At 40.3% G+C, this 23,750-nt stretch overlaps 1 protein-coding gene across 1 annotated transcript; it reads left to right on the top strand.

Annotated features, from left to right (window-relative positions):
• Nucleotides 1-1,210: 1,210 nt before the first annotated feature.
• Nucleotides 1,211-21,216, top strand: LOC116302152 (uncharacterized). The gene is made up of 5 exons (XM_089029290.1): nucleotides 1,211-1,513; nucleotides 1,987-2,056; nucleotides 2,230-2,523; nucleotides 14,007-14,266; nucleotides 20,276-21,216. Exons 1-5 carry the CDS (start codon nucleotides 1,249-1,251, stop codon nucleotides 20,500-20,502), a joined length of 1,116 nt encoding a protein of 371 aa, XP_088885416.1. The 5' UTR covers nucleotides 1,211-1,248; the 3' UTR covers nucleotides 20,503-21,216.
• The last annotated feature ends 2,534 nt before the right edge of the window (nucleotides 21,217-23,750 follow it).

The following is a 23,750-nucleotide window of genomic DNA, read 5'->3' as shown; positions in this document are numbered from 1 at the left end:
GTGATAACAACCATGACCACGCAATTTGTCGAGTTGTGCTGGGATAAATGTGTATGGATCATGAATTGCTTCTCCATCAATGCTCGCGTCAACAGTTTTGGAATGTTTGAATGTGATCTGAACAACTCCAGCAAGAAAGCGAGTCCAGGGAGCCTGGTACCAACACAGGGATCCCAGTACCACCAGATGGGGGTGAGTTCAATAATTTATTTTTATTTATTTTTGCCTATGTTTTATTGCCCAATAAGCAGGTCATTTGAAATATTTTGCATAATCCTCTAAGCGAACAATGGTAGTTCTGGTGTTTCGTCAGATTTATATACATCTTATGAGGATCACCCTATTTTAATTCAGAATTTTCGGGTGCGTGGAAGTGGGGATCAAGGTCTTGGGGCCATAAAAAGTGTATCGCTCAATATTGAGGATTTCGAAAAGTTACATTTGAGATCTGAGGAGGATCTCTGAGCTATGGCGCTGAAGGGATTTTGGAGGCAAAGTTACATTTTTTTTAGTCCCATACATTTTTACTGCAAATGATATCGTACACACACCGCTAATTTATTACTTAGGCTGCCTGTGTTCAGTCTCCAGGCATGGAGAAAGAGAGTGAGTTTTCATACTTATTGTCGTTATTATTCTTAAAACTACTCTACTATTTATAACACGAAAGAATGTGACAGAAATGGATGTACACTCATCAAAGAAGGTAAGTGGCACAAGTCTCTAAGTAAGTACCACGAAGAATGTTGGTATGTTACGTTTGCGAGAAGTCGAGCTGATGTGTAAAACCAAATGGTTGGCGATCTTTTACACAGAGTTCGAGACCTGTCTTCATATGTCTATGTAAACACAACAAAACGTTAGAACAATTAATTAGCAGGAAACCATGGAAACATATCAATATAAGACTCCAGATTCTCGCATGTGTAACAGAGAATAATGACCAATCACGTTCATCGATACGACAGAAATCATGAAGGCCTTTGTAAAAAGGCGGCCAAAGTTTCTCAATGACAAGGTGGAACGAAAAAAAGCAATTGAATGTTTAAATTTTAATTTTATAAATTAATAATGCTTCGATAAACAAAATAACCTATTGGCAAGATATATCATTTATAAATGTATATTGGACAGGAAATCTTTTGCTATAGGAAACCCCAAACAAAGAGCCATTTTTATGACAAAGATTTAAAATTCGGAAACCGAAATATCGTACTTTGCAAAGCATCATATGCACCTAGCTATAAAATGGCCAGCGGTCGATTGTGCTTGCGCATGCCAAGTATTTTGGTGACGTGTGACGTTGTCTTTGTGCATTTAGATTTGGGTGGCGGATGGTATCGCATTAATGATGCTGCTGTGAAGATAATCCATGAAAACAAAACCTGGATCGATGCACGAGCCCACTGTCAGTCCCAAGGAGCTGATCTGGCTTCTATAAAAACAAATTATGAAAATCTCTTTATTATTGATATGTTTTTGAAAAGTATGACGTCAGAAGGCAATAACATAGGTATGTGAATTTTTGAAAACTTACCACCCAATCAAGTGACCGACCGATTAACTCATTTACTAACCTATTATCCAGGATACTAACCAACCGACTGTCCAATTTACCAACCGACTGTCCAATTTACCAACCGACTGTCCAACCTACCAACCAACTGACTGTCCAACCTACCAACCAACTGACTGTCCAACCTAATAACCAACTGATTGTCCAACCTACCAACCAACTGACTGTCCAACCTACCAACCAACTGACTGTCCAACCTACCAACCAACTGACTGTCCAACCTACCAACCAATTGACTGACCAACCTACCAGATTTTCATGTAAACCAGTTTCAATTCTTGTTATCAACTGTCATCACTACCTCGCGTGATGATGCAAAGCCTCTCATTAACCAAACGAATGAATGACTTGCCATTACATCATGATTTGTGAAATGAAATATGCTATGATTCAAAACTTTTGTTTTCCAGCACTACCAGGGAATGATTTACCAGGCTTGTTGAAATACTGGGCACTTGATGGAACCGATGGAGACGTCGTGTAAGTAACGAACTAACAACAGACAGACAAATAACTATCTGTATATATTAATGTCATAGATAGCACTACACAGGTTTTGAAATTAGGCGTAAGAGCCATTAGGTTTTCACTTGGACCACAAAATGTGAACGCTATAGCAGGCTGTGAACTAAGCCATTTTTATTGTCCTATAGGCTGAAGGGAACCCCTTCCCCAAGTTACGAAGTGGTCGATGGAGAAAAAGCACTTTACCTTCCTGGGTTCAAAGGCTACGCAGAAGTCCCGGTAGTCCTGATGAATCCCGAGGGATACACGTTCATGTTGTGGTTCAAGCCTAGCAACCAGAGTATAGTACAATGGGAAGATGTATACGGTGATTGGACGCCAAGTCAACCGAGGTTTTACTTACGTTTGTCTAGGGCTCAAAGTAGAATTACTATAACTGTAAGGAAAGAGGACGGAAGTTCAATGCATTCCGCTCGGGCAGAGTAAGTATATATATATTTCATTTCATTTCATTTCATTTCATTTCATTTCCTTTCATTTCCTTTCCTTTCCTTTCCTTTCCTTTCCTTTCCTTTCCTTTCCTTTCCTTTCCTTTCCTTTCCTTTCCTTTCCTTTCCTTTCCTTTCCTTTCCTTTCCTTTCCTTTCCTTTCCTTTCCTTTCATTTCCTTCATTTCATTTCATTTCCTTTCCTTCCCTTTCATTTCATTTCATTTCCTTTCATTTCATTTCATTTCCTTTCATTTTGTTTTATTTCCTTTTATTTTGTTTTATTTCCTTTTATTTTGTTTTATTTCCTTTTATTTTGTTTTATTTCATTTTATTTTGTTTTATTTCATTTTATTTTGTTTTATTTTATTTTGTTTTGTTTTATTTTGTTTTATTTGATTTGATTTGATTTGATTTCATTTTATTTTATTTTATTTTTCCACCAGGCATAAAAGGGCCAAACTCGACCCAAGCAATAGTTAATTTGTAAATATGAAAACCCTGAAACTCACGAGGTTACCATCTACAAAATCAGGTTTGGTTTGTAGCGGCGGTAAACTCGTGCAGGGTTAACACATGTTTTTGGCGATTCAAATTCTAGCCCCTCCATGACAAGATTTGCAACTACAACGGATATTGTCCCATGGCGGTTCTGTGAATTTGTTCGTTATAGTTGTTCTTGTTGAAACTAAACTCAGTAGTATTTAAGCAGAAGGGTCGTGGTATTGATGTGATGACTGTCGATGTTAGGTATGTTCTTTCACCCAGGGTACTATCTAGTTTAGGTGCTTTTAGGACCCCATCTGCTCTAGGTGTGATACTTTTCTACGGTAAATGGCACTTTGTGGCACAAATACTAACTTCAAACAAACCCCTGTCCTCCACGTGGTTTAAAAAAAAAACATTTAGTTCTGAAATTATATCTACAATTGTAAGAAATTGTGTTGCTTGGAGTGCTTATTCCCTTTCAAGTCTCAAGTACTTCACTAAACACAGACTGGTGTTTGTGCAATACTTGTTTTAAACGTGGTACCTCAGTGTTAGGACTGTTCAATACTTTGATCTTTGGCAAGTCAAACCGAAATAGTTATTGAAGCTATTTTTGCAAGACCTCCAAAGCCTTTCGCTACAAATCGATTCTAGTTGTGTCAATATATCTTGAATTTAGCAAATGGAGGTCCCTTTTCTGTGGTTCTTTTATCGAACATGGATTTGCGTCAGCAAATGATCCTAACTCAAGCGGAACCACGAGCTCAGTATTTAATGAAAAAATGATTTAACCTAGGTTTTAGGAGTTTTTTTTGAATAAGCTATTAAAATTTGTAGAGTCCCGTGCAAAATTTGAGGGTTTTGCCCTCTTGAAACTCAAAACATATGAACGTCGATCTTTTTAAAAAACAAAATCTTACACACAGGTTCTAGATAAATATGCTGACACTTGGATTCAAGCAACTAAATACAATACCAACATGCATCCCGTCCGAAACATGTATTGATCACATCTACACCAATGAGACTTTAAACGTTATATGGAATATAAGGTCCCTGATATTGGCCTCTCGTATCAACGACCAATTTGTGCTGTCAGGAAACACAATGGTAAGATCCTCCAAATTTCAAGTCATAAAACATCCAGTACAGATCTCTTAAAAACTTTGATGCCAAAAAGTGCAGAGAGGATTTGAAAACTATACCATGGAACGTGATGAGTTCAGTTGGTACATGCTGTTGCTGGTTGTCACCATTACCTTGAACACTTTACCTGGAGACATGACTCAATTCTTAACTTTATTGCCAACTCGCTCAAACCTGTAATTAATCATCGCTCTTCACTTTATGCTGATGTAAATGGTTTTCTTAGTCCTTCAATTATAACTGGTGATTGACTCCGACGAAGGACTAACGTCCGAAACGTCAGTTACTATTTTCACTACGGTGTATTGTTGTATGATGTCATAGCCTCGTTCCCATGAATAAAGCTAGTCTCGTTCAGCACATGGCGTCCGCTCGTACGTATAACATGGCGGCAGCGGTTTTTAACCCAAAAATCTAACCTTAAAACGATCTCTACGTCCTCCTAAACATTGGAAAAATCGGCGGTACATCCTAGAGAAGGAACAACCCATCCAAGAAGTTCAAGTCAAGGGAAACGGCGACCACAAGAGACGATTTGCCATCAAGACGGACTCAAGATTCTTCAGTGGACAAGTGAACAACCAAGATTTACATCCAAGCTTTTCAAGCCCTCAAGACTCAAGACGAACTTATATACCTCCAGAAGGATACAAGTAAACATAGACTGTAGTAATTTCACTGTTAAAACAATTTAGTTTTAGTTTTAACTTAGTTATATACAGTGTTTGAACGTTTGAAATACGTTTTATCGCCGAGTAAATTTACCTCGCGAGTCGCGCGAGGACTAGGGCTAGCCACAGGAAGCCCAACGATAGAAAAAACTGACAATATTAGCATTTCTCAACTATTTTTAGAAATTAATAGTGAATTTTCTTGTGATATAAGTATATTATTGTTAGTTATATTATATATATCTGTAAATCATGGCTACATATCAGATTCCTGCTCCATCAGCTATGTCTGTTAAGGGAGACGTGGCGGAGAATTGGAAGGACTTTGAAAACTCGTGGGAGTATTACGTCATTGCAATCGACTTCAGGTCTAAAATGGAGGAAGTTAATGGGAAAGAAATTATTGCAGCTACACTCTGCACTGTAATGGGAGGAGACTGCAAAAGAATCATGAATTCCCTGCCAAGCCTCTCCGCCGAGGACAAGAAAGACCCGGCTAAGATCATAGAGGAACTGAAAAAGCACTTTATACCCCAACGAAATGTCCTTTATGAGCGCTTCATCTTTAACTCCGGTTCTCAGAAACCAGGTGAAACAGTTGATGAATTCGTGATACGCCTAAGACAACTAGCTAACTCGTGTGAGTTCGGAACACTCAAGGACTCTCTCATACGAGATAGAATAGTGATTGGTACAAGCGATGAAGGGGGCCGAGAACGTCTCCTGAGGGAAAGACCTGTACCCAACCTATCGAAGGTCATCGACAGTCTACGTGCGTGTGAAATATCGAGGACGCACAAACTTGTCATGACTAAAAAAGATCCAGACACCGTCAACTACACGGCAGAGAGAAGACGCCCCTCGAACCAGCCTAAGAGACCCAAGAACGGAGGCAAACCTACCGACCGTAAGAAGCCGTTTACACCAAAACCAAAGCAACAGCCATCAACAGGCAACTGCAGGTGGTGCGGACGAAAGACAGACCACTCTCGTAAAGACTGTCCAGCCAAAGATGCGAAGTGTCGCCTGTGCAGTAAAAAAGGTCACTTCGCCATCGCCTGTCTGTCAACAAATCGCGTCAACGAAGTAGGAAATGATGACTACGTTGAAAGCACCTACATGATGGGAGAAGTTAGCGGTAACAGAGATGAATTCTGGTCTTCAGAGGTGAAAGTCAACGAAAAACTCTGTGATTTCAAGCTTGACAGTGGCTCAAAGGTCACAGTTGTTGGCGATCAAACTCCTTGGATCAAGGGGCTCCGTCTCGATCCTATAAAGAGCGAGTTCCGAGGCCCAGGAAATGTAAAACTGTCTCACCTTTTCAAAGGTCAGATTACAAATGCAACTCTAAAAGTCGGCGGAAAGAGGCACAACGAGAATGTGTACGTCATGACAAACCAATCAAGTAACTTACTGTCAAAATCAGCGATACAAGCACTCCAGTTGCTCATCCCTGCCCCAGAGGTACACAACGTCGAAAAGGTGCCAGACTTCAGAGCAGAATACCCGAAGCTCTTCAAAGGCCTGGGATTGATGAAAGAAAGCTACACCATCCCACTCAAGGAAGACGCAGTTCCTGTCTGTTTGTACACACCCCGGCGTGTGCCTCATCCTCTCCTACAAAAAGTGAAGGAGAAACTTGAAAACATGGTACGAGATAAAGTCATCTCACCTGTGACAGAACCTACCGACTGGTGTTCCGGCATGGTCGTTGCCCCTAAAAGGAACGGAGACGTGAGGGTGTGCGTGGATCTAACGAACCTCAACAAAGCAGTCAAGAGGGAAATCCACCCTATGGCAAGTGTCGATGAAAACCTAGCCAAGATTAGAGGCAGCAAACTGTTTTCTAAGCTCGACGCCAACTCTGGATTTTGGCAGATCCCTTTAGCAGAAGAGTCCCGTCTGCTAACCACGTTTGTGACGCCCTTCGGGAGGTACTGCTTTAACCGCCTCCCATTTGGGATCAGCTCTGCACCGGAGGTCTTCCAACGCACAATGTCTTCGGTGCTGGAGGGACTTGAAGGGGTCATCTGCCACATGGACGATACCCTCATTCACGGCCAAACCCAGGAAGTACATGATGCCCGCGTCCGGCAAGTCCTAGACCGACTACAAAAAGCAGGCATCACGCTAAACGACAAGTGTGAGTTCTCCAAACGAAAGATGAAGTTCCTGGGCCACGTGATATCAGAGAATGGCGTTGAGGCAGATCCAGATAAGACAAAGGCGATTAGAGAGTTTCCACGGCCTACAAACGTGAAAGATCTTCAGAGGTTCAACGGTATGGTCAACCAACTAGCCAAGTTCGTCCCAGAGTTGGCGACGATCAACGAGCCACTACGTCAGCTACTGAGAAAGGACCATGCATTCCTGTGGGATCAACCACAAGAACAGGCCTTCCAAGAGATCAAGCAGAAGCTAACCTCACCTGATGTGTTAGCCCACTACGATCCAAGCAAACAAAGTGTTGTCGCTGCAGATGCGTGCCAGGACGGTCTAGGGGCTGTCTTGCTACAAACTGACACCTCTGGTCTTCGCCGCCCGATAGCCTTTGCCTCTCGCTCTCTCAATGACACCGAAAAAACGCTACGCCGTCATTGAAAAGGAGGCTCTGGCAGCAACATGGGCGTGCGAGAAGTTCAACGACTACGTCCTGGGCACTGAGTTCACCCTGGAAACAGACCACCGACCACTCGTCCCTCTACTGTCAAGCACAGATCTTTCCAAGCTACCTCCAAGAATCCTACGCTTTCGCCTACGTATGGCAAGATATGCACCGGAGGTAAAGTACGTACAAGGAGTACATCAATGCACAGCCGACGCCTTGTCAAGAGCGCCAACCAGTGAACCAGACCTAAAAGACCTACAGCTCATCGAAGAGGTGGAGGAAATCAGCGAAGCCACTATTGGATCTCTCCCAGCTACTCAGCAACGTCTCAACGAGATCAAGACAGCACAAGACGGAGATGCAGTCTGCACACAAATAAAGACTTACTGCCAGGAGGGATGGCCCGACATCATGCCCTCTCAACCACTTCTGAAGCCGTACTGGGAGAATAAACAGCACCTTACTGTATCGAAAGGACTGCTCATGTACAACAGCAGGATCGTAATCCCGCAATCACTCCAGCTGGGAATGTTGGAGGTTATCCACGAGGGCCACCTCGGTATCACTAAATGCCAAGGTCGCGCCGGTTGCTCAGTCTGGTGGCCACTTATCACCAAACAGATAGAGGCCATGGTAAACCGGTGCCACATCTGCTCCAGACTGCGCCCTGAAAGAAAAGAGCCTCTTATACCACTTTCATATCCCAGCATGCCTTGGACACGTCTTGGCACAGACTTGTTCGAGATTGACAAGAAAATGTACATTGTTGTAGTAGACTACAACAGCCGATGGTTCGAAGTCAAGCAGCTCCATACAGTCACAGCCAGCGCAGTAATACGCGTGATGTGTGAACTCTTCGCAACGCATGGCATACCGGACACTGTGGTCTCGGACAATGGGCCGCAATATGCCTGCCAGGAGTTTAAAGAATTCGCCAAGGACTGGGGATTCCAGCACGTCACGTCCTCACCGATCTATCCCCAAGCTAATGGTGAGGTCGAAAGAGCTGTGCAAACAGCCAAGAACATACTCAGAAAGAACGCCAATCCATACCTAGGACTGCTAGCATATCGGACGGCACCCCTGCAGAATGGGCTAACCCCCGCAGAACTGCTTATGAGGCGGCGGCTTAGGACAAGATTACCAGCGATACCTGAAACCCTGGTACCCAACGAAGTTGACCGCAGGAAAGTTGAAAGAAAAGAAGAAGCATATAGAGAAAAGTATGCCAAGAACTACAACCAGCACCACAAAGTTGTATCTCTCCCAGCCCTCGAAGAAGGAGACCGAGTCTATATCCGTGACCAACGGAAGTACGGAGAGGTGCAAGGGAGACACTGCAACCCGAGGTCATACAAGCTGCTAACGGATACTGGCGCCAGAATCAGACGAAACCGAAGTTCACTGATCCACACCGGAGAGAGCGCAGCCGCGACAGATGAAGGATGCACAGCAACTACCACCACCAGCCAAGATCCATCAACCCCTCCGCAAGTGCACTTACCTCCAATTGTCACGTCTCCCACCACGGATGAAGCTCCCGTCCGTCGGTCTAGCAGACATGTTAAGCCTAACCAACAGCCTGACATGCATTACTACTAGGAGCTAGTCTATATTTTGATAGCAAGGAAGACATTTGTTCAAGTTTATATTAATGTGATTTATACACCAGGTAATCGAGTAGTAACCGTATCTTTGTAACTAGGATAATTAGTTAACTTTAGCTAGCAACCCACATTCAACTCGAAGGGGAGATGTTGTATGATGTCATAGCCTCGTTCCCATGAATAAAGCTAGTCTCGTTCAGCACATGGAGTCCGCTTGTACGTATAACAGTATAACTTATCATTCTACGATAACTGTTTTATTAGAAACACCGACGCAGTCCACGCTAGTGTTTACTAGCCATCATCTACTTTTCGTCCAGATCTCCTTCTCCTAATAAAGTCCAAGTGCCTTTATGTTCTGGAACTAACAGTTGGGTTTGAGTCTAACCTTAATAACAATGCAGTCCGTAAAAGAGAAAAATACAAGAATTTGATTAAAGATTTGACCAGTAAATTCAATTGCGTTAAATTTGTAAACCTCTCGATGAGCTCTCTTAGTGTCCTGTCCGACGAATGTTCTACGTTCAGTTAGACATGATGAATGACATTGGAGTCGACAAAAAACAACAACACTACATAATCAAAAAATAAAGAATCTTGCCATTAGAGCCACGTATTATATATTTTCTTGTAAAAATAAGATTTGGGAAAACCCAGACTTTTTTGATTTTTTATATATATATATATATATATATATATATATATATATATATATATATATATATATATATATACTCGATTGCAGAAACGTTGTAGTATACATTTATACATATATCTAATTTATTCAGTATATTTAATGATATGCTTTATTTATTGTTTCTTTCATTCAATGACTGTCAAAATATTTTTTTCTTGTCTATTATTAGATCTTACAGATTATAAATCAGTTGGTTTTAAGCGTTAAAAATGGTTATTTTGCATTATGCATCTCATTAGATATTTGTATAAACGTATAAACGTATACTACAACGTTTCTGCAATCGAGTATATATATATATATATAAGAAATCTGTGAATCAATTTTCCGTAAAATAGTGCTCAATACATCGATAGAAGTAGAGCAGAATATTTGTTTGAGAAGAAAAAGTCAAGACAACATTTTCCCCGACAAGCCTGTTTCGTGAATTGCTTCACTCTTCAGGGGATTTAATGATAAGAATATTCGTTACTATCATATATATAGAAAAAGTATACATAATTAATTAGTGGATGCAGTTTAGCTGTTGCGTAATAATGCTTTGTTTCTGTGGCGGCATGAAGATACAAGTTCGTTGCGCTTATTTAATGATGAGAGTTCCGGTCGATAAATTATTAGAAACTTTTCTTTAAGACAAAGGTTACATCTTTTGCTGGAGCTGTTGTAGGCGGAGCTTGAAGATAGGACGCGCCATAAAATGGAGTAGCTGATATTACCGTTCTTGAGAGTCCAGATGTATTTGCTGAGTTCAGTCGAGTTTTTTTGTTGTTCGTGGCGGAATGAGGCGGTGTGGTTTCTGTATCGTGTTTTGAAGTCGTTTTCTGTGAGTCCTATGTATGTTGCGGTAGTGTTGTTGTCCTTTCTTGTGACGGTGGCTTGGTATACAACTGATGATTGGAGGCAGTTGCCATTAAGCGGGCAATTGTTCTTTTGTCGGCAGTTGCATGTTTTCTTGTCCTTTGTGTTGTTTGCGGTGTCGTTGTCGTCTCTCGGTGGATGTAAAATGCGCTTGTTATGATTGTCAATGATTTGTTTGGCATTGTTCATGCAGCTGTAACTGATCTTGATGGTGTTACGATTAAAGACTTTCCTAAGATTATGGCCTCTAGGAAAGTGTTTATCAACTAGGCCAAGGAATCTCTGTCCGATATTGGTGCTGACATTTTTGCTAAATGGGGGGTTGTACCAGAGTATGCCGTTTCGTTGTCTGTTTTTGCGTTTTGTGGTCGCGGTTGGTTCGTAGTTTAGGATGTACTGGTATCCGCTTTCGTCAAGTGCTTTTTGATATGGAGTTGATAAACACTTTCCTAGAGGCCATAATCTCTAACGACAACGACACCGCAAACAACACAAAGGACAAGAAAACATGCAACTGCCGACAAAAGAACAATTGCCCGCTTAATGGCAACTGCCTCCAATCATCAGTTGTATACCAAGCCACCGTCACAAGAAAGGACAACAACACTACCGCAACATACATAGGACTCACAGAAAACGACTTCAAAACACGATACAGAAACCACACCGCCTCATTCCGCCACGAACAACATAAAAACTCGACTGAACTCAGCAAATACATCTGGACTCTCAAGAACGGTAATATCAGCTACTCCATTTTATGGCGCGTCCTATCTTCAAGCTCCGCCTACAACAGCTCCAGCAAAAGATGTAACCTTTGTCTTAAAGAAAAGTTTCTAATAATTTATCGACCGGAACTCTCATCATTAAATAAGCGCAACGAACTTGTATCTTCATGCCGCCACAGAAACAAAGCATTATTACGCAACAGCTAAACTACATCCACTAATTAATTATGTATACTTTTTCTATATATATGATAGTAACGAATATTCTTATCATTAAATCCCCTGAAGAGTGAAGCAATTCACGAAACAGGCTTGTCGGGAAAAATGTTGTCTTGACTTTTTCTTCTCAAACAAATATATATATATATATATATATATATATATATATATATAATTATATAAGAAATCTGTGAATCAATTTTCCGTAAAATAGTGCTCAATACATCGATAGAAGTAGAGCAGAATATTTGTTTGAGAAGAAAAAGTCAAGACAACATTTTTCCCGACAAGCCTGTTTCGTGAATTGCTTCACTCTTCAGGGGAAATATATATATAATTATATAGTAAAGATTGGATTAAAGACGAGACATGTTCACTGTAACTCCGAGTTTCGTGCTTACGCACTCATCAGACAGACTTTAATGAAACATATTCCTATTACTGTGATATTTATATACAAGAGGTGTAATGATTATTTACAAAAGGAGTATTGTTCGGAAAGGAGTTAATTAGCTAGGCCTGGATTTCTATTGTTCATCAGATAGAACTTGTTTTCATGTCGGCATTTGGAGATCAATTCGGATCGATTGTTTAAAAGAGTGTCGCTGTTTGCTTTGATGATAAGTAGCTTTTCTGTTAAGCACAGGTCACACCTCTTAGAAATGTTGCTGTATGGTCTGGCTGAAGTGATGATTGTCCATTCTATGTTGTAGTCTTTGTTGTTATCTTTAAGGTCCCAGATGTATTTAGAAAGTTCGGTGCTGTTAGCGTATTTTCTATTTCGCAGAGATAGTTTGTGCTGAGTGTATCGTTGTTTGAATGTTCCTTCTTTCAGGCCAATGTAGTTTTTCCCAGTAGTGTCCTCGTTTGTTGTGACATGAGCGTTGTAGATGATGCTGGAGGAGAGGCAGTTGTTGTTTAGAGGGCATTGATCTTTTTTACGGCAGTTGCATGTTTTCTCAGAGGTGGTGGCGGGATCGGTATCGGTGTTGAAGATTTTCTTGTTGTGTTTGGTAATGGTGGTTTTCATGTTTTCCATGCAGCTGTAGCTCACTTTGATATTATTCTTATTGAAGATCCGGTGAAATCTGTGGTGCTTGGGAAAGTGTTTGTGTATGAGCTTCAGGAAGATGCTTCCGACGTTGGTTTGTACATTCTTGCTGTATGGAGGGTTGTACCAGATGATGTTCCGTTGTCTGTTTCTTTTTGAATGTGTAGATGGTTTATGGTTGTTGTAGGTCAGGGTTTTGGTATATCCGCTGGAATTCAGGGCATGTTCATAGATGGGTTTGGCTTTGTCGAATTCGGTCTTGTTGCAGGATATGTTGGATATTCTACGGTTGATGGCGTCTGGTAGTTGTTTGATTATGTTGGGCGGATGATTCGACTTTGTGTTGATGTATAATGGCTGGTCGTTAGGCTTTCTGTAGGGGCAGTACGTTTCGTTTGCCAGGTCAAAGGTTACGTCAAGGAAGTTAACTATTTTCAGGTTCGTCTGTATGGTGATGTTAAGGCCGTGGTGCTTGAATAGTTTCGTTATGTCCTTTCTGATTCTGTCTGCTTGTGGTCCTGATGTATTCTTGAAAACAGCAAGTCCATCGTCTCTGTATAGTCCTATGTAGTCCTTCCCGTATTTAGCGCATAGTTTGTTGAGGATGAATAGACCGACTAGCTCACAGATTTCCGCGCCATCGTAGCTCCCCATGGTAACATCGAACATATTGCCTTTCTTCTTGATCCAGGGAGTGCCGTTGTTGAATAGTAGTGATTTGTGGGCGTGCATAATAATGTCAATGTCTCTGGCCGTGATTGTGCAGTATTTCTTGGCGAAGGACAATGCGTCTGTTAGAAGTTTCTCTGTGATGGAAGGGTAGAAGTTTTCAATGTCGAAGATAGCGAATGTATGTTGGTGCTTGTTGGGTATGTTGGAGAACCAGTTGATTACGGACGAAGAGTTTTTCCATTGGTTTAGCGTAGTTTTATTTCTTATAGTTGTGTTAATATTGTCGAGGATCTGTTTGCTTATACGGCCAATTTCACTTTTTGCTGGGTTGATAAGTCTGCAGGTGGGATTGTTCTGGAAGTTGTCTTTGTGGTCTTTTAAGGTTATGAATGCCTGTCGTTCTGCCATGCTTTCTGTTCTGTCTTGAATGTTGAGTTCGGTTGCAATATTCTCTGCATCCCTACGCATCGAGCACTGTTTCAACAGTATAGACCACATTACATACTTTGTTATATATATAATTATATATATATATATATATATATAATTTATATGTCAATCAATTTCAAGTAGCCAGTTGTCAATTGCCTATACGTAGAGAGATTTACAACTGTATTCAATTATTATTATTATTATTATTATTATTATTATTATTATTATTATTCATAGGCTTTGAACCTTCTTTATAAATTAGGGTACTAACCAGCTTTCCTGTTGTAATTGATTGATTAGTGTTGACTTGAGCGCTTGGAACCACATCGCTGTCACTTGGAACAAGACTGACGGAAAAATCAGGATTATTGTAAAGGGGACAGAGAAGGTCAATAAGGATTATGTGCCTATCCTACCTACGACCAAGACAACCCACTTCCTTGGTGTCTCGGGATGGACTACACCTAATGTCGATAATAACGGAGCATTCCATGGTCACGTGAGACATTTAATGGTCTTCAATAACAGTATGACTGATCAGGAGATACAGGCAGCCATGAGTAAGTGTTTGTTTTTAATTGGTCTTGACTTTATATTGACCTAGTCCTGTGTGGCTTACTGCTATTTGCATTAGCGTGTGCACCGTGGACTTTGTTCGTCGGCCTTTGTTTGTGGCAGGACACACGACAACGGTTTGTTTTTAACGTCTGAACAACAGGCTTCCACGGGAAAATGTTGACGTTTCTAGGGGCAACCATTGCGTTTTCACCTCGGCCGTTTCATTTTATATTCCTGAAGTCACATGCAAAGACAAAAAGACAGACAGACAGTATGAATGAGTATTTTATTTAATGTCGGAAAAAGGCAAACAAACTCAAATGCAGTGTGAAATTGTGAGCATGGAGTTTCTTTGTCACAGTGTACAATGAGCGATAATTTACAATACTTAAGTTAGGAATCCCAAACGTATAGGGGAGAAATGATGAGGCAAACGCATGCGCAACGACTCCTCAATTAGATTTTTAACAGTTTCCAGTAGAGAGTCATGATTGCGTTGTTTAAAGTACCTGTCACCCATAACTCAATATTTTTAGTATTGATTCTACATTAGTGAATAGCTTAATAGTAAAAAAATTGTATGTCGTTTGAGAGATGCTGTAAAGTTCTAAATACCCAACACGGTATAACAAACTAGGCTTTTAATAAAGCTTCTTGTTCATAGCTTAACTGACTCTCTCTCACAACTTGATCATGCCATGTGTGTCTCTCTAGACCATAATACTTCGCTATACACACAGGGATCCCGACACTACAATCCCTCCTTCCTTAGAAAAGATTAAACTATATCAATAAACAACAAAATGTCAAATGTCTGATTGAACTACTAGACTTTAGTTGAAAAGTGTCACTTATATAAATGGTAGTCTTTCAAATATTCTGGTGATCTTCTCTCTCTCTTGGGTCTTGCTGGAGTACTAGGAACCTCCTGTTTAGTGCCTTGCGGCTGCAAAACAGTCTCCGCACTAGTCCCTGTACCATAGTTTTCCTGTTGAGTCTCGATGCTCCCAAAACTAGGCTGAACGTGGACTGGGTCTTCACTATCACCATCTTTGAAGAACCTCTTTATCTCTGTGACATTCCTCCTGTAACTTCCTCTTTCGGGATTGGTTACTACCACCTCACTGCCGCTCTTGCTGGTAACTTCATATGGAATCTTTCCAAAAGTTGTAGACAGTTTGTTCTCTTTTCTTTGTTTTAACAAAACTGTGTCACCTGGTACAATGTTGCTTTCTTGAGCTCCTCTTCTGGTATCAGCATAATCAGCTCTCTTTTGCTTGTTTTCTGTGTCCTTGTCTCTTGCTTCACTGTAGGCTGGTAGTGTTTCTTTTAACTCTGGTAACTTTGATCTCATTTCCCTATTAAAGAGTAGCTTGGCTGGTGTACTACCCGTACTGCTGTGAAGTGTTGTCCTGTAGGCCATGAGAAACTTTCTTAGCTCAGAATGCATGTTCTTCCCTTCTGCATGTGCAATCTTAAGTACTTTAAGTAGACTTCTATTCTGTCTCTCTACCTCACCGTTGGCTTGGGGCCACAAAGGTGTTGATGTTTTGTGGACTACCCCATTCTCAGCTAGATATGATGTAAACTGTTCCGACACGAATTGTGGACCATTGTCTGTCCTTAAGGTCATGGGTAGACCATGAGTACAGAAAATGTTATCTAGACTTTCGATGATCTTCGTTGCTGTAGTAGACCTCAATATGTCCACTTCAAAATATCTGCTGAAGTAGTCAACAACGACAAAAACATATTCACCTGCAGGGAGAGGACCCATCAAGTCTGCTGCCAGGTCCTGCCAAGGTTCGTTTGGAAAGGGTGTTGACTTCAAGGGTTCTGGTGGGGATGGTTGAGCAACTAGTTGGCATCCTTGACATACTTTACACTTGTCTTCAACCTCCTTGTCCATTCCTGCCCACCACACCTTGGTACGGAGTCTTTGCTTTGTCTTTACTACACCCTGGTGTCCTTCATGTGCAAGACTGAGGACTCTCTTTCTCAAATCCTTTGGTATTACTAACCTCGTCCCCCTTAGTATAAGCTTACTAAGGTATACAGTTCATATCTTACTGCTTTGTATTGAGAGGGGACGTCGTCCCACTCACCTGTGAGTATACATCTTCTCAACTGTGACATCTCAGGGTCTGATGCACACTCTTCCTCGATTTCTTTGAGACTTATAGCAACTGGTGTTGCCATAGTAACAACGTGACGAATGTATTCCTCTGCATCTTTATCAATGCAGTGTCCCTTAATGTTTGTCAATCTCGACAGAGTGTCAGCAATGTTTTGCTTCCCTGGAATATACCTTACTGTGAACTTATAAGGCTGGAGCCTGAGAACCCATCTTTCAATCCTTGCTGGTGCTGCTGTTGTCCTGGCTGAGTAGATTATCTCCAGGGGTTTGTGGTCTGTCAAGAGTGTAAACTCAACTCCATAGAGATACATGTGGAATCTCTCACAGCCCCAAACAATGCCAAGAGCCTCCTTTTCCGTTTGCGAGTATCTTTGTTCTACATCTGTTAGGCTGCGGCTGGCATAAGCTACAACACGCTCTGTTCCACTCTTAACTTGGGTGAGTACAGCCCCAAGTCCTACTGGGCTGGCATCTGTGATCAGCTTGGTTTCTTCTGCATCTCTATCAAAATATGCTAGTGTGTTTGAGCCAGCTAAGGCCTCTTTAAGAGCATTGAATGCCACTTGTTGAGCTTTACCCCACTTGAAGGTTACTCCTTTCTTTGTTAGACTTCGGAGCGGCTCAGCAATCGTTGCAAGGTCTGGGATAAATCTAGCACTAAAGTTCACTAATCCTAGGAAGCTGCGTACTTCTTCAGCATCTTGTGGCTCTCGTGCATTAACTATTGCTTCAATCCTGGACTCTGTTGGGCCAATTCCTTTTTCAGAAAGCAAATACCCCATAAAGGTAAGTTCTGATATCCTGAATTCGCACTTTTCTCCGTTAAGGGTCAGCCCCTTGTCCCTGATGCAGTTCAGTGTCTCTCGTAGCCTTTTGTCATGTTCTTCAACTGAGCTCCCATACACAATTATGTCATCATAAATGTTATCAGCACCTTCAGTGCCAACTAGGACTTGTCTAATTATGTGATTGTATAATTCTGGTGCAGAACTGATACCGAACATAAGTCTCTTATAGCGGTACAGTCCCTTGTGTGTAACGAAGGTGGTGATATCCCTGGAATTCTCGTCCAATTCAATTTGATGGAAGCCCCACTTCAGGTCTAGCTTGCTAAACACTTTACTGCCATTTAGGTTGTATAGAATTTCATCTACTGAAGGTATAGGGTGACGTTCCCTTACAATAGCCTCGTTCGCCTTTCTCATGTCTACACAAAGTCTAATGTCATCCCCCTTCTTTGGCACTACTACAACTGGACTTACCCATGGTGTTGGACCTGTAACTGGTTCAATAATATCAGCATCCACAAGTTCCTTGAGTTTCTTTTCCACTTTCAGTCTTACACCAAAAGGTACTGGTCTCTGCCGCTGGGCTACTGGTTTAACACTATCATCTATGTGGAGTTTGGCCTTGAAATCTCTGAGTTTTCCAACTCCCTCAAAGCACTCCTTGAACTCAGTAAACATAGAGGACTGCTCATCAACACTATTTATAACAATCTTTAGGACTTCCAGCTTTTCACAAGTTTCTCTACTCAATATTGGAATTGCTTTCTCTTTAACTACAACAAAACAAACAGTTATTGTCTTATCCTTGTAACAAAGTTCAGCTTCAAACTCACCAACAGTACTGAGGGGTTTTTCTGAACCATAAGAAAACAGCTTTCTATCAGACTTCTTTGCCTTGCAAACAATTCCTTCACTCTTGAGTTTCTCCCATGTTTGTCTGTCAATAACATTACATGTAGATCCAGAATCCAATAATACTGCTTCAAGTTGAATTCCCCCAATGACAATGTCAATCTTTGGTATCTCCTTGTCTGCTGTAGTGACTGCAAATGGATAATCTGGCTGCTCAGTTACTTGACGAACTCCCTTACCTCCTTGATTGGAAGTACCTTCCTTTGACTTGGTCTTGCAACAGTTTGCAAAATGTCCCGTTTGCTTACATTTATTGCATACCTTGTTTCTGGCTGGACAGTTAACATCTTTTGCAAAATGTCCTTGTCTTCCACATCTGTAGCACGAACCTTTACTCGGTTTCTCTTCCTCTTTCTTCTCTTTTGACCTGAATGGTTGTTGTCCTGTTCCCCTTCCTTTGAGTGGTTTCTTACCAATCCAATTTACATGGCTTGGGCCTTGGTCTGAAGGGTTGCACATATTCCTTGCCTGTCGTTTTACGGCCTCAAATGTTCTTGCTGTATCTTGTAATTCCTTCAGAGTGAGGGCCTGTCCCTTCTCAAGAAGTTTGCGTCGAAGCTCGTTTGAACGGCAAGTTGAAATTATTTGATCTCTGATCTGGTCATTGGTCTGGTCGGCGTAGTTACATGCTTCTGCCTTACGCTTTAATCGTACTACATACTGGTCGATGGTTTCTTCTTCTTTCTGGGACATTTCCCGAAACTGGTGTCGCTCGTAAGGAATATTTACCTGAGTCACAAAGTAGTCGCTCAGGGCTTTCTCTGCCTTTGCGTAATCCTTCGGTCCTCCGGTATCTGGTAAAACGTAAAAAATATCTTGAACATCCGGTCCTGCTGAATGAAGAAGTAAAGCCCTACGTTGTATCTTGTTGTCATCTTTATCTGGAGCGATAATCAGCCCTTTTCCATCGGCATAAAGTTGAAAACTTCGAAGCCATCGCTTCCATTCCAGCGCCAAACTATTCGGGTCACTGTGTACATCAAACGGTTTTAATCCACCAATTTCTAGACTTGAAGATGCCATTTTTTTAAATTTTTTTATCCCAATTGAATGTTTACCATCCTCGTCGCCAATTGTAAAGTTCTAAATACCCAACACGGTATAACAAACTAGGTTTTTAATAAAGCTTCTTGTTCATAGCTTAACTGACTCTCTCTCACAACTTGATCATGCCATGTGTGTCTCTCTAGACCATAATACTTCGCTATACACACAGGGATCCCGACACTACAGATGCATCTTGGAGATATCAAGGGGTTTTTTAATGGTACGTTCAAATATTTAGATGTAAACGAGTTTTGAATTAAAAGATAAATCTAATGTTTTGGTTTTTGCTACAAGTAGGAAATAACTTATAACCTAGTGGTAACTCATCCTATCAGAACACAGCATTTAATATGAACGATAGACTACTAGTTGGATTTGAATAAAAAGGGAAATTGTTGGAATCGTGTACAAAACAATAGACTAAATAGAATTGATGGACTGCAAACATTCCCAAGAGAGTCAAAAGACAAAAACATGGCAGCCATTGTGGTGCAGTTAACAATGGATGCTAAGGAGAAATCTTTTTTTAAATGACACCAACATGGCCTCGATGACGTAACGTGCAATCAAAGAATACAACCTCCACATCTTTGTGTTGATGGGTTGTAAGCATTCCCAAGAGAGCCAAAAGACAAAAACATGGCAGCCATTGTGGTGCAGTTAACGATGGATGCTAAGGAGAAATCTTTTGTTAAATGGCACCAACATGGCCGCGATGACGTGCAATCGAAGAATAGAACACAATGTTCTAGCCAATTCAATCCTTTTGGGAATATTTTTCTTTGTTTATTATATTACCTATAATATACATATCAATGCCTTAGAAATATAATAAACAAATTATCTTATTCTCAGAAGATTTGAATTGGGTAAAACATTGTGTTAGCCGATTTAGTCTATTTATCAAGAGGAATGTTAGCGGTTAAACTGTTCCTCTTAAAACAAAGGATCCCTAGAAGATCTTGCTATTACGTACTAAATGCGCTGGGAGAAAATGTATCTAGATAAGAGTACCAGAAGATATTAGCACCGTGTATGTTCAGACTTGGCATCACGGCACGAAACGTCTAAAGTGCAGAAACGTGTTTGACTAGTCACATGACTTTCTCCTCTACTTTTTTAAACAGATTATAAACAACAAGGTTTGTGGATTGGTCTCAATGCCATGAATGATACCAGCACCTTCAAGTGGAGTGATGGGACCAACACCAAAACCATGGTACCACCAGTTCAGTTTGAAGATAGTCCTACCTCTTATTGGCCAAGGTGTGCCGCAGTAGCAGGGGACGGCAAGTGGATGATCAAAATCTGTAAAGATTTGAGTTCTTATGTTTGTAGGAAACCATTCCCCTAGGTTCACTACATATCAAAGAATGGCTGTTGTGTGCCATCGAAGTCTTGTTTGAGCCATTTGCATCTTACTGTAACCTTTGTTTTGCTTTGCACCTTGGAAAGATGGTAGCCGTATCGCCATAGTAGTCCATCAAAAAGCAAATAGGTGTGAGAGAGAAAGAAAGGCAATAAGTTTATATGCTAACAAGACTCTGGGCTCAGGGTGCGCTGGGATACCTGGTAAAGGTTGGCCTGGTTATGAAATATTGCTGGAAAGGTTGCACATCTAGAGAAGTAGTGTTAGACATTTACACTTTTGATGTTTTTGATGAAATAAATAAGTGGGCGTTTTGAATTGAGTCGATCAGCAATGCACAGTAAAACTATACAGAATTTATTTTTGAACACTTTCTCAGAAAGAAAAATCAAGACAAACCTTACTCATCGAAGTCATCGAACAACTCAATCTGGAACTCTAATTCCAGTACCGGTCCGGATTTTGGCATACGTAATTAGGTTTCATGAACGTACATATTCGCACGAAAATTGTACATAGCTCGCTTTAAAATCAAAATGCTTCATTTAAAACGTAAATACAGGCTAATATTTGCTCCAGACCTCTCTCATAATTGATTTACATTTTATAATTTTATAATTTATCGATATTTTTAATGGATCACCATCTTTTTGAAGAAAAAATAACGGAGAACATAACGCTTCGAACGGCAAAGATCAAACCAAGGTGGGTGCGTAGCAAGTTATTTATTTATTTATTTTACTTAAAATAAATATTGCTATGTACCTCATGTTCCTTTGTGAGTAGACTTTGAAGCCAAAACAGTTAATATAAATACATAAATATAGGCTATAAGAATATATATTGTCAAGTGCAAGAGAATAACGAGTCACGCTGAATGAATTTGTTTAATACTATCGCTCATCTTGAAACCCTGTCCTTATCGATCTTCGATTGTTCGTGCAGAAAATACTGCTCGAGTAGATGATTCATGAGAGTTAACCAAAACAAGCTATTGCTCATGAAATTCATTGAAAATCCTTAGAAATAATCTCTTCGAAATCTTCTCGGCTTGAAATGATATCCTTCTTTCGGAAATTGATAAATTAATATTTCTAGTTCGGCTGTCTTGAATTACAGCAGTCAACAAAATAGAGCATGCGTAGACACAAACCTCTGCCACGTGATCATATTCTAATCCTTTAGTTTCTGTTTGGAAATTTATTCTTAGTAATAATGTGCTGGTGTAAACGCTAGGGTTTTAATGCCGGTCGACAAATATTTTTCAAGAAATACAGACATAGATCCAAAAGTAAGTATCACTGTAATCGCAATGAGAGATACAAGATGGCGATGCCCCATGCATAACAATCGTATGAACCTTCGTTCGAATGTCCTAACCGGTTTTTCTGCTCTGAACATTTATGTTTGGAATTAAATTTGTCAATAGCAATCTTCAATTGAAGTTAATTTGCAGATTAATCAAATAATTTTTAAAATCTTGATCAAATGATTTTCTTTGTAGTATTGAGTCACCTTCTACCACATGTTCATATTAAGGATCATTTATCAAGAGACAGAATAGCGGAATATGAGGAGTGAGAAATTGGTAAACCTTTGATTCGTTTCAAGTTGCCATCCCTCATTTGCACCGAATACTTAGCGCCACTTCCGATTTGGAAGACCTCAAGACATCAAATATACTATCCTGATAACGTACTCCAGGTGCCCACTTTAAGTGACTGTAGAAAGTCAGATATTACACATCACTATTTGAGAGCTTTAGAGCACATATTAAAAAACTGCACAAACACACCCAAAAATTACCTAAACAATATCACTCAATTTAAGGGATTTTCTATGGAATCTCTGGCTTTTCTCCATTAAAATACCTCTGCTGCCTGCTAAATAGATTATTGTCAAATTCCCTGGGACACTTTCATGTTCTTCACAAAATCGGGGATTATCCTGGGCAACAGAGAACTCGAAACGGGAGTATTCTTAATTTATAATTGAGTTAATCGTGCCTCGAGGTTAATCTTGAGCAACAGAAAACTTCAACTGGAGTATTCCATATTGATATGTGGGCCAGCCGTGCCTTGATTCCATTGGATGACAGTTTTGAGAGGCGAGAATCCCTCCCTTCGTTACCCTGGAAGTTCACGCACTATTTTTAATTAATCAAAACTATTACAATTTCCTCTATTTACTGTAATCGGCAGTTGTAAGAGCCAATCACATTACACGTACCCCTTCCATTAGTAAAAATGCGCACGGTTTGATTTTTCATGGCTGAATTAGAACTTTTCCTCCCATTTTTACCAAAAAAAAAAATGTGTCGTTGTGTTTGTTTATTTTACTGGTATTCTCATGGCTAGCTCTTTATTATGAAAACATTTTTGTCAGAAATGGTAATAGTTATGATTGTTCGGTAAAACAGGGCTGGGTATCCGCGTCCAATTCAGCCTGTATTCATACTCAGAATTAACGAATCTGCTGCTACGCGGTCGTCCACTTGAATTGTTTATCTATCGTACAAACCGAATTGAACGTCATTCACCTCGATTATCATTATTAATCATCCTAGCAAACCAAGAAATATAATTCACCCTTAAGAATACCTTTAAGTGCCACTACGATGAAATTTTAATGAGTCCAAAATTTTCAATCTAAAAACATGTTAAAGTACTTTGCAAAAGAAGAAAACTAGCGTTTTTCATTTCTTGTTTGGCATTTTTGGTTCGAGAGATATTTGAAAAAGGAAACTAACAATTTCATTTCACTATCGAAGATCTTTCAATCCAGGCAGGCAAAAAACAAGTTAAAATTTTGATCTTAGTGGCACTTTATTAATAAACACTTTGATATATCGTCAATGTAATTCAGAATTCAAAAAATTAAAACAAAATAAAAAATTTATAAAAAAACACTAATGCCCATGAAAGTTTCTTTGCAATTAAAATAGTTACGATTATATTACGGCCTTTCTTCGCCATGGTCTCGGGGTAGAGTTCTCTTCTGTGCTTCGAGGTTTTTCTCAGGCCTAGTTTCGTGTAGAGAACACAACAGAGGACATAGTGTACGTAATTCAATAGAAATCTTATCGTGTTCGTTGTTAGCTCTGTTCTATCATATAACTTGGAGTCTTTAGTTGTGGATATTGAAGCACAATCTCACTTGTCAGTCCAAATACCTTTACAGTCATAGGCAGTAATGCAGAAAGGAAACCTTGCCATCGCTATGCACGCACAGCG

The sequence above is a fragment of the Actinia tenebrosa genome, unplaced genomic scaffold (assembly GCF_029948245.1).
Source record: "Actinia tenebrosa isolate PJP-AT-01 unplaced genomic scaffold, QUT_ActTen_1.0 PGA_scaffold13__45_contigs__length_12533684, whole genome shotgun sequence".
Classification (NCBI taxonomy): Eukaryota; Metazoa; Cnidaria; class Anthozoa; order Actiniaria; family Actiniidae; genus Actinia; species Actinia tenebrosa.
The sequence above is the reverse complement of the archived record's forward strand: the minus strand, read 5'-3'. Positions and strand labels throughout refer to the sequence as shown.

Excerpts from the sequence above, each read along its gene's own strand:
- LOC116302152 (XM_089029290.1), top strand. The coding sequence starts at position 1,249 with ATGGCCAGCGGTCGATTGTGCTTGCGCATGCCAAGTATTTTGGTGACG. Across the intron at positions 2,524-14,006 it reads ATGCATTCCGCTCGGGCAGA|TGTTGACTTGAGCGCTTGGA; the intron begins GTAAGTATATAT and ends TTGATTGATTAG. Across the intron at positions 14,267-20,275 it reads GGAGATACAGGCAGCCATGA|ATTATAAACAACAAGGTTTG; the intron begins GTAAGTGTTTGT and ends TTTTTTAAACAG.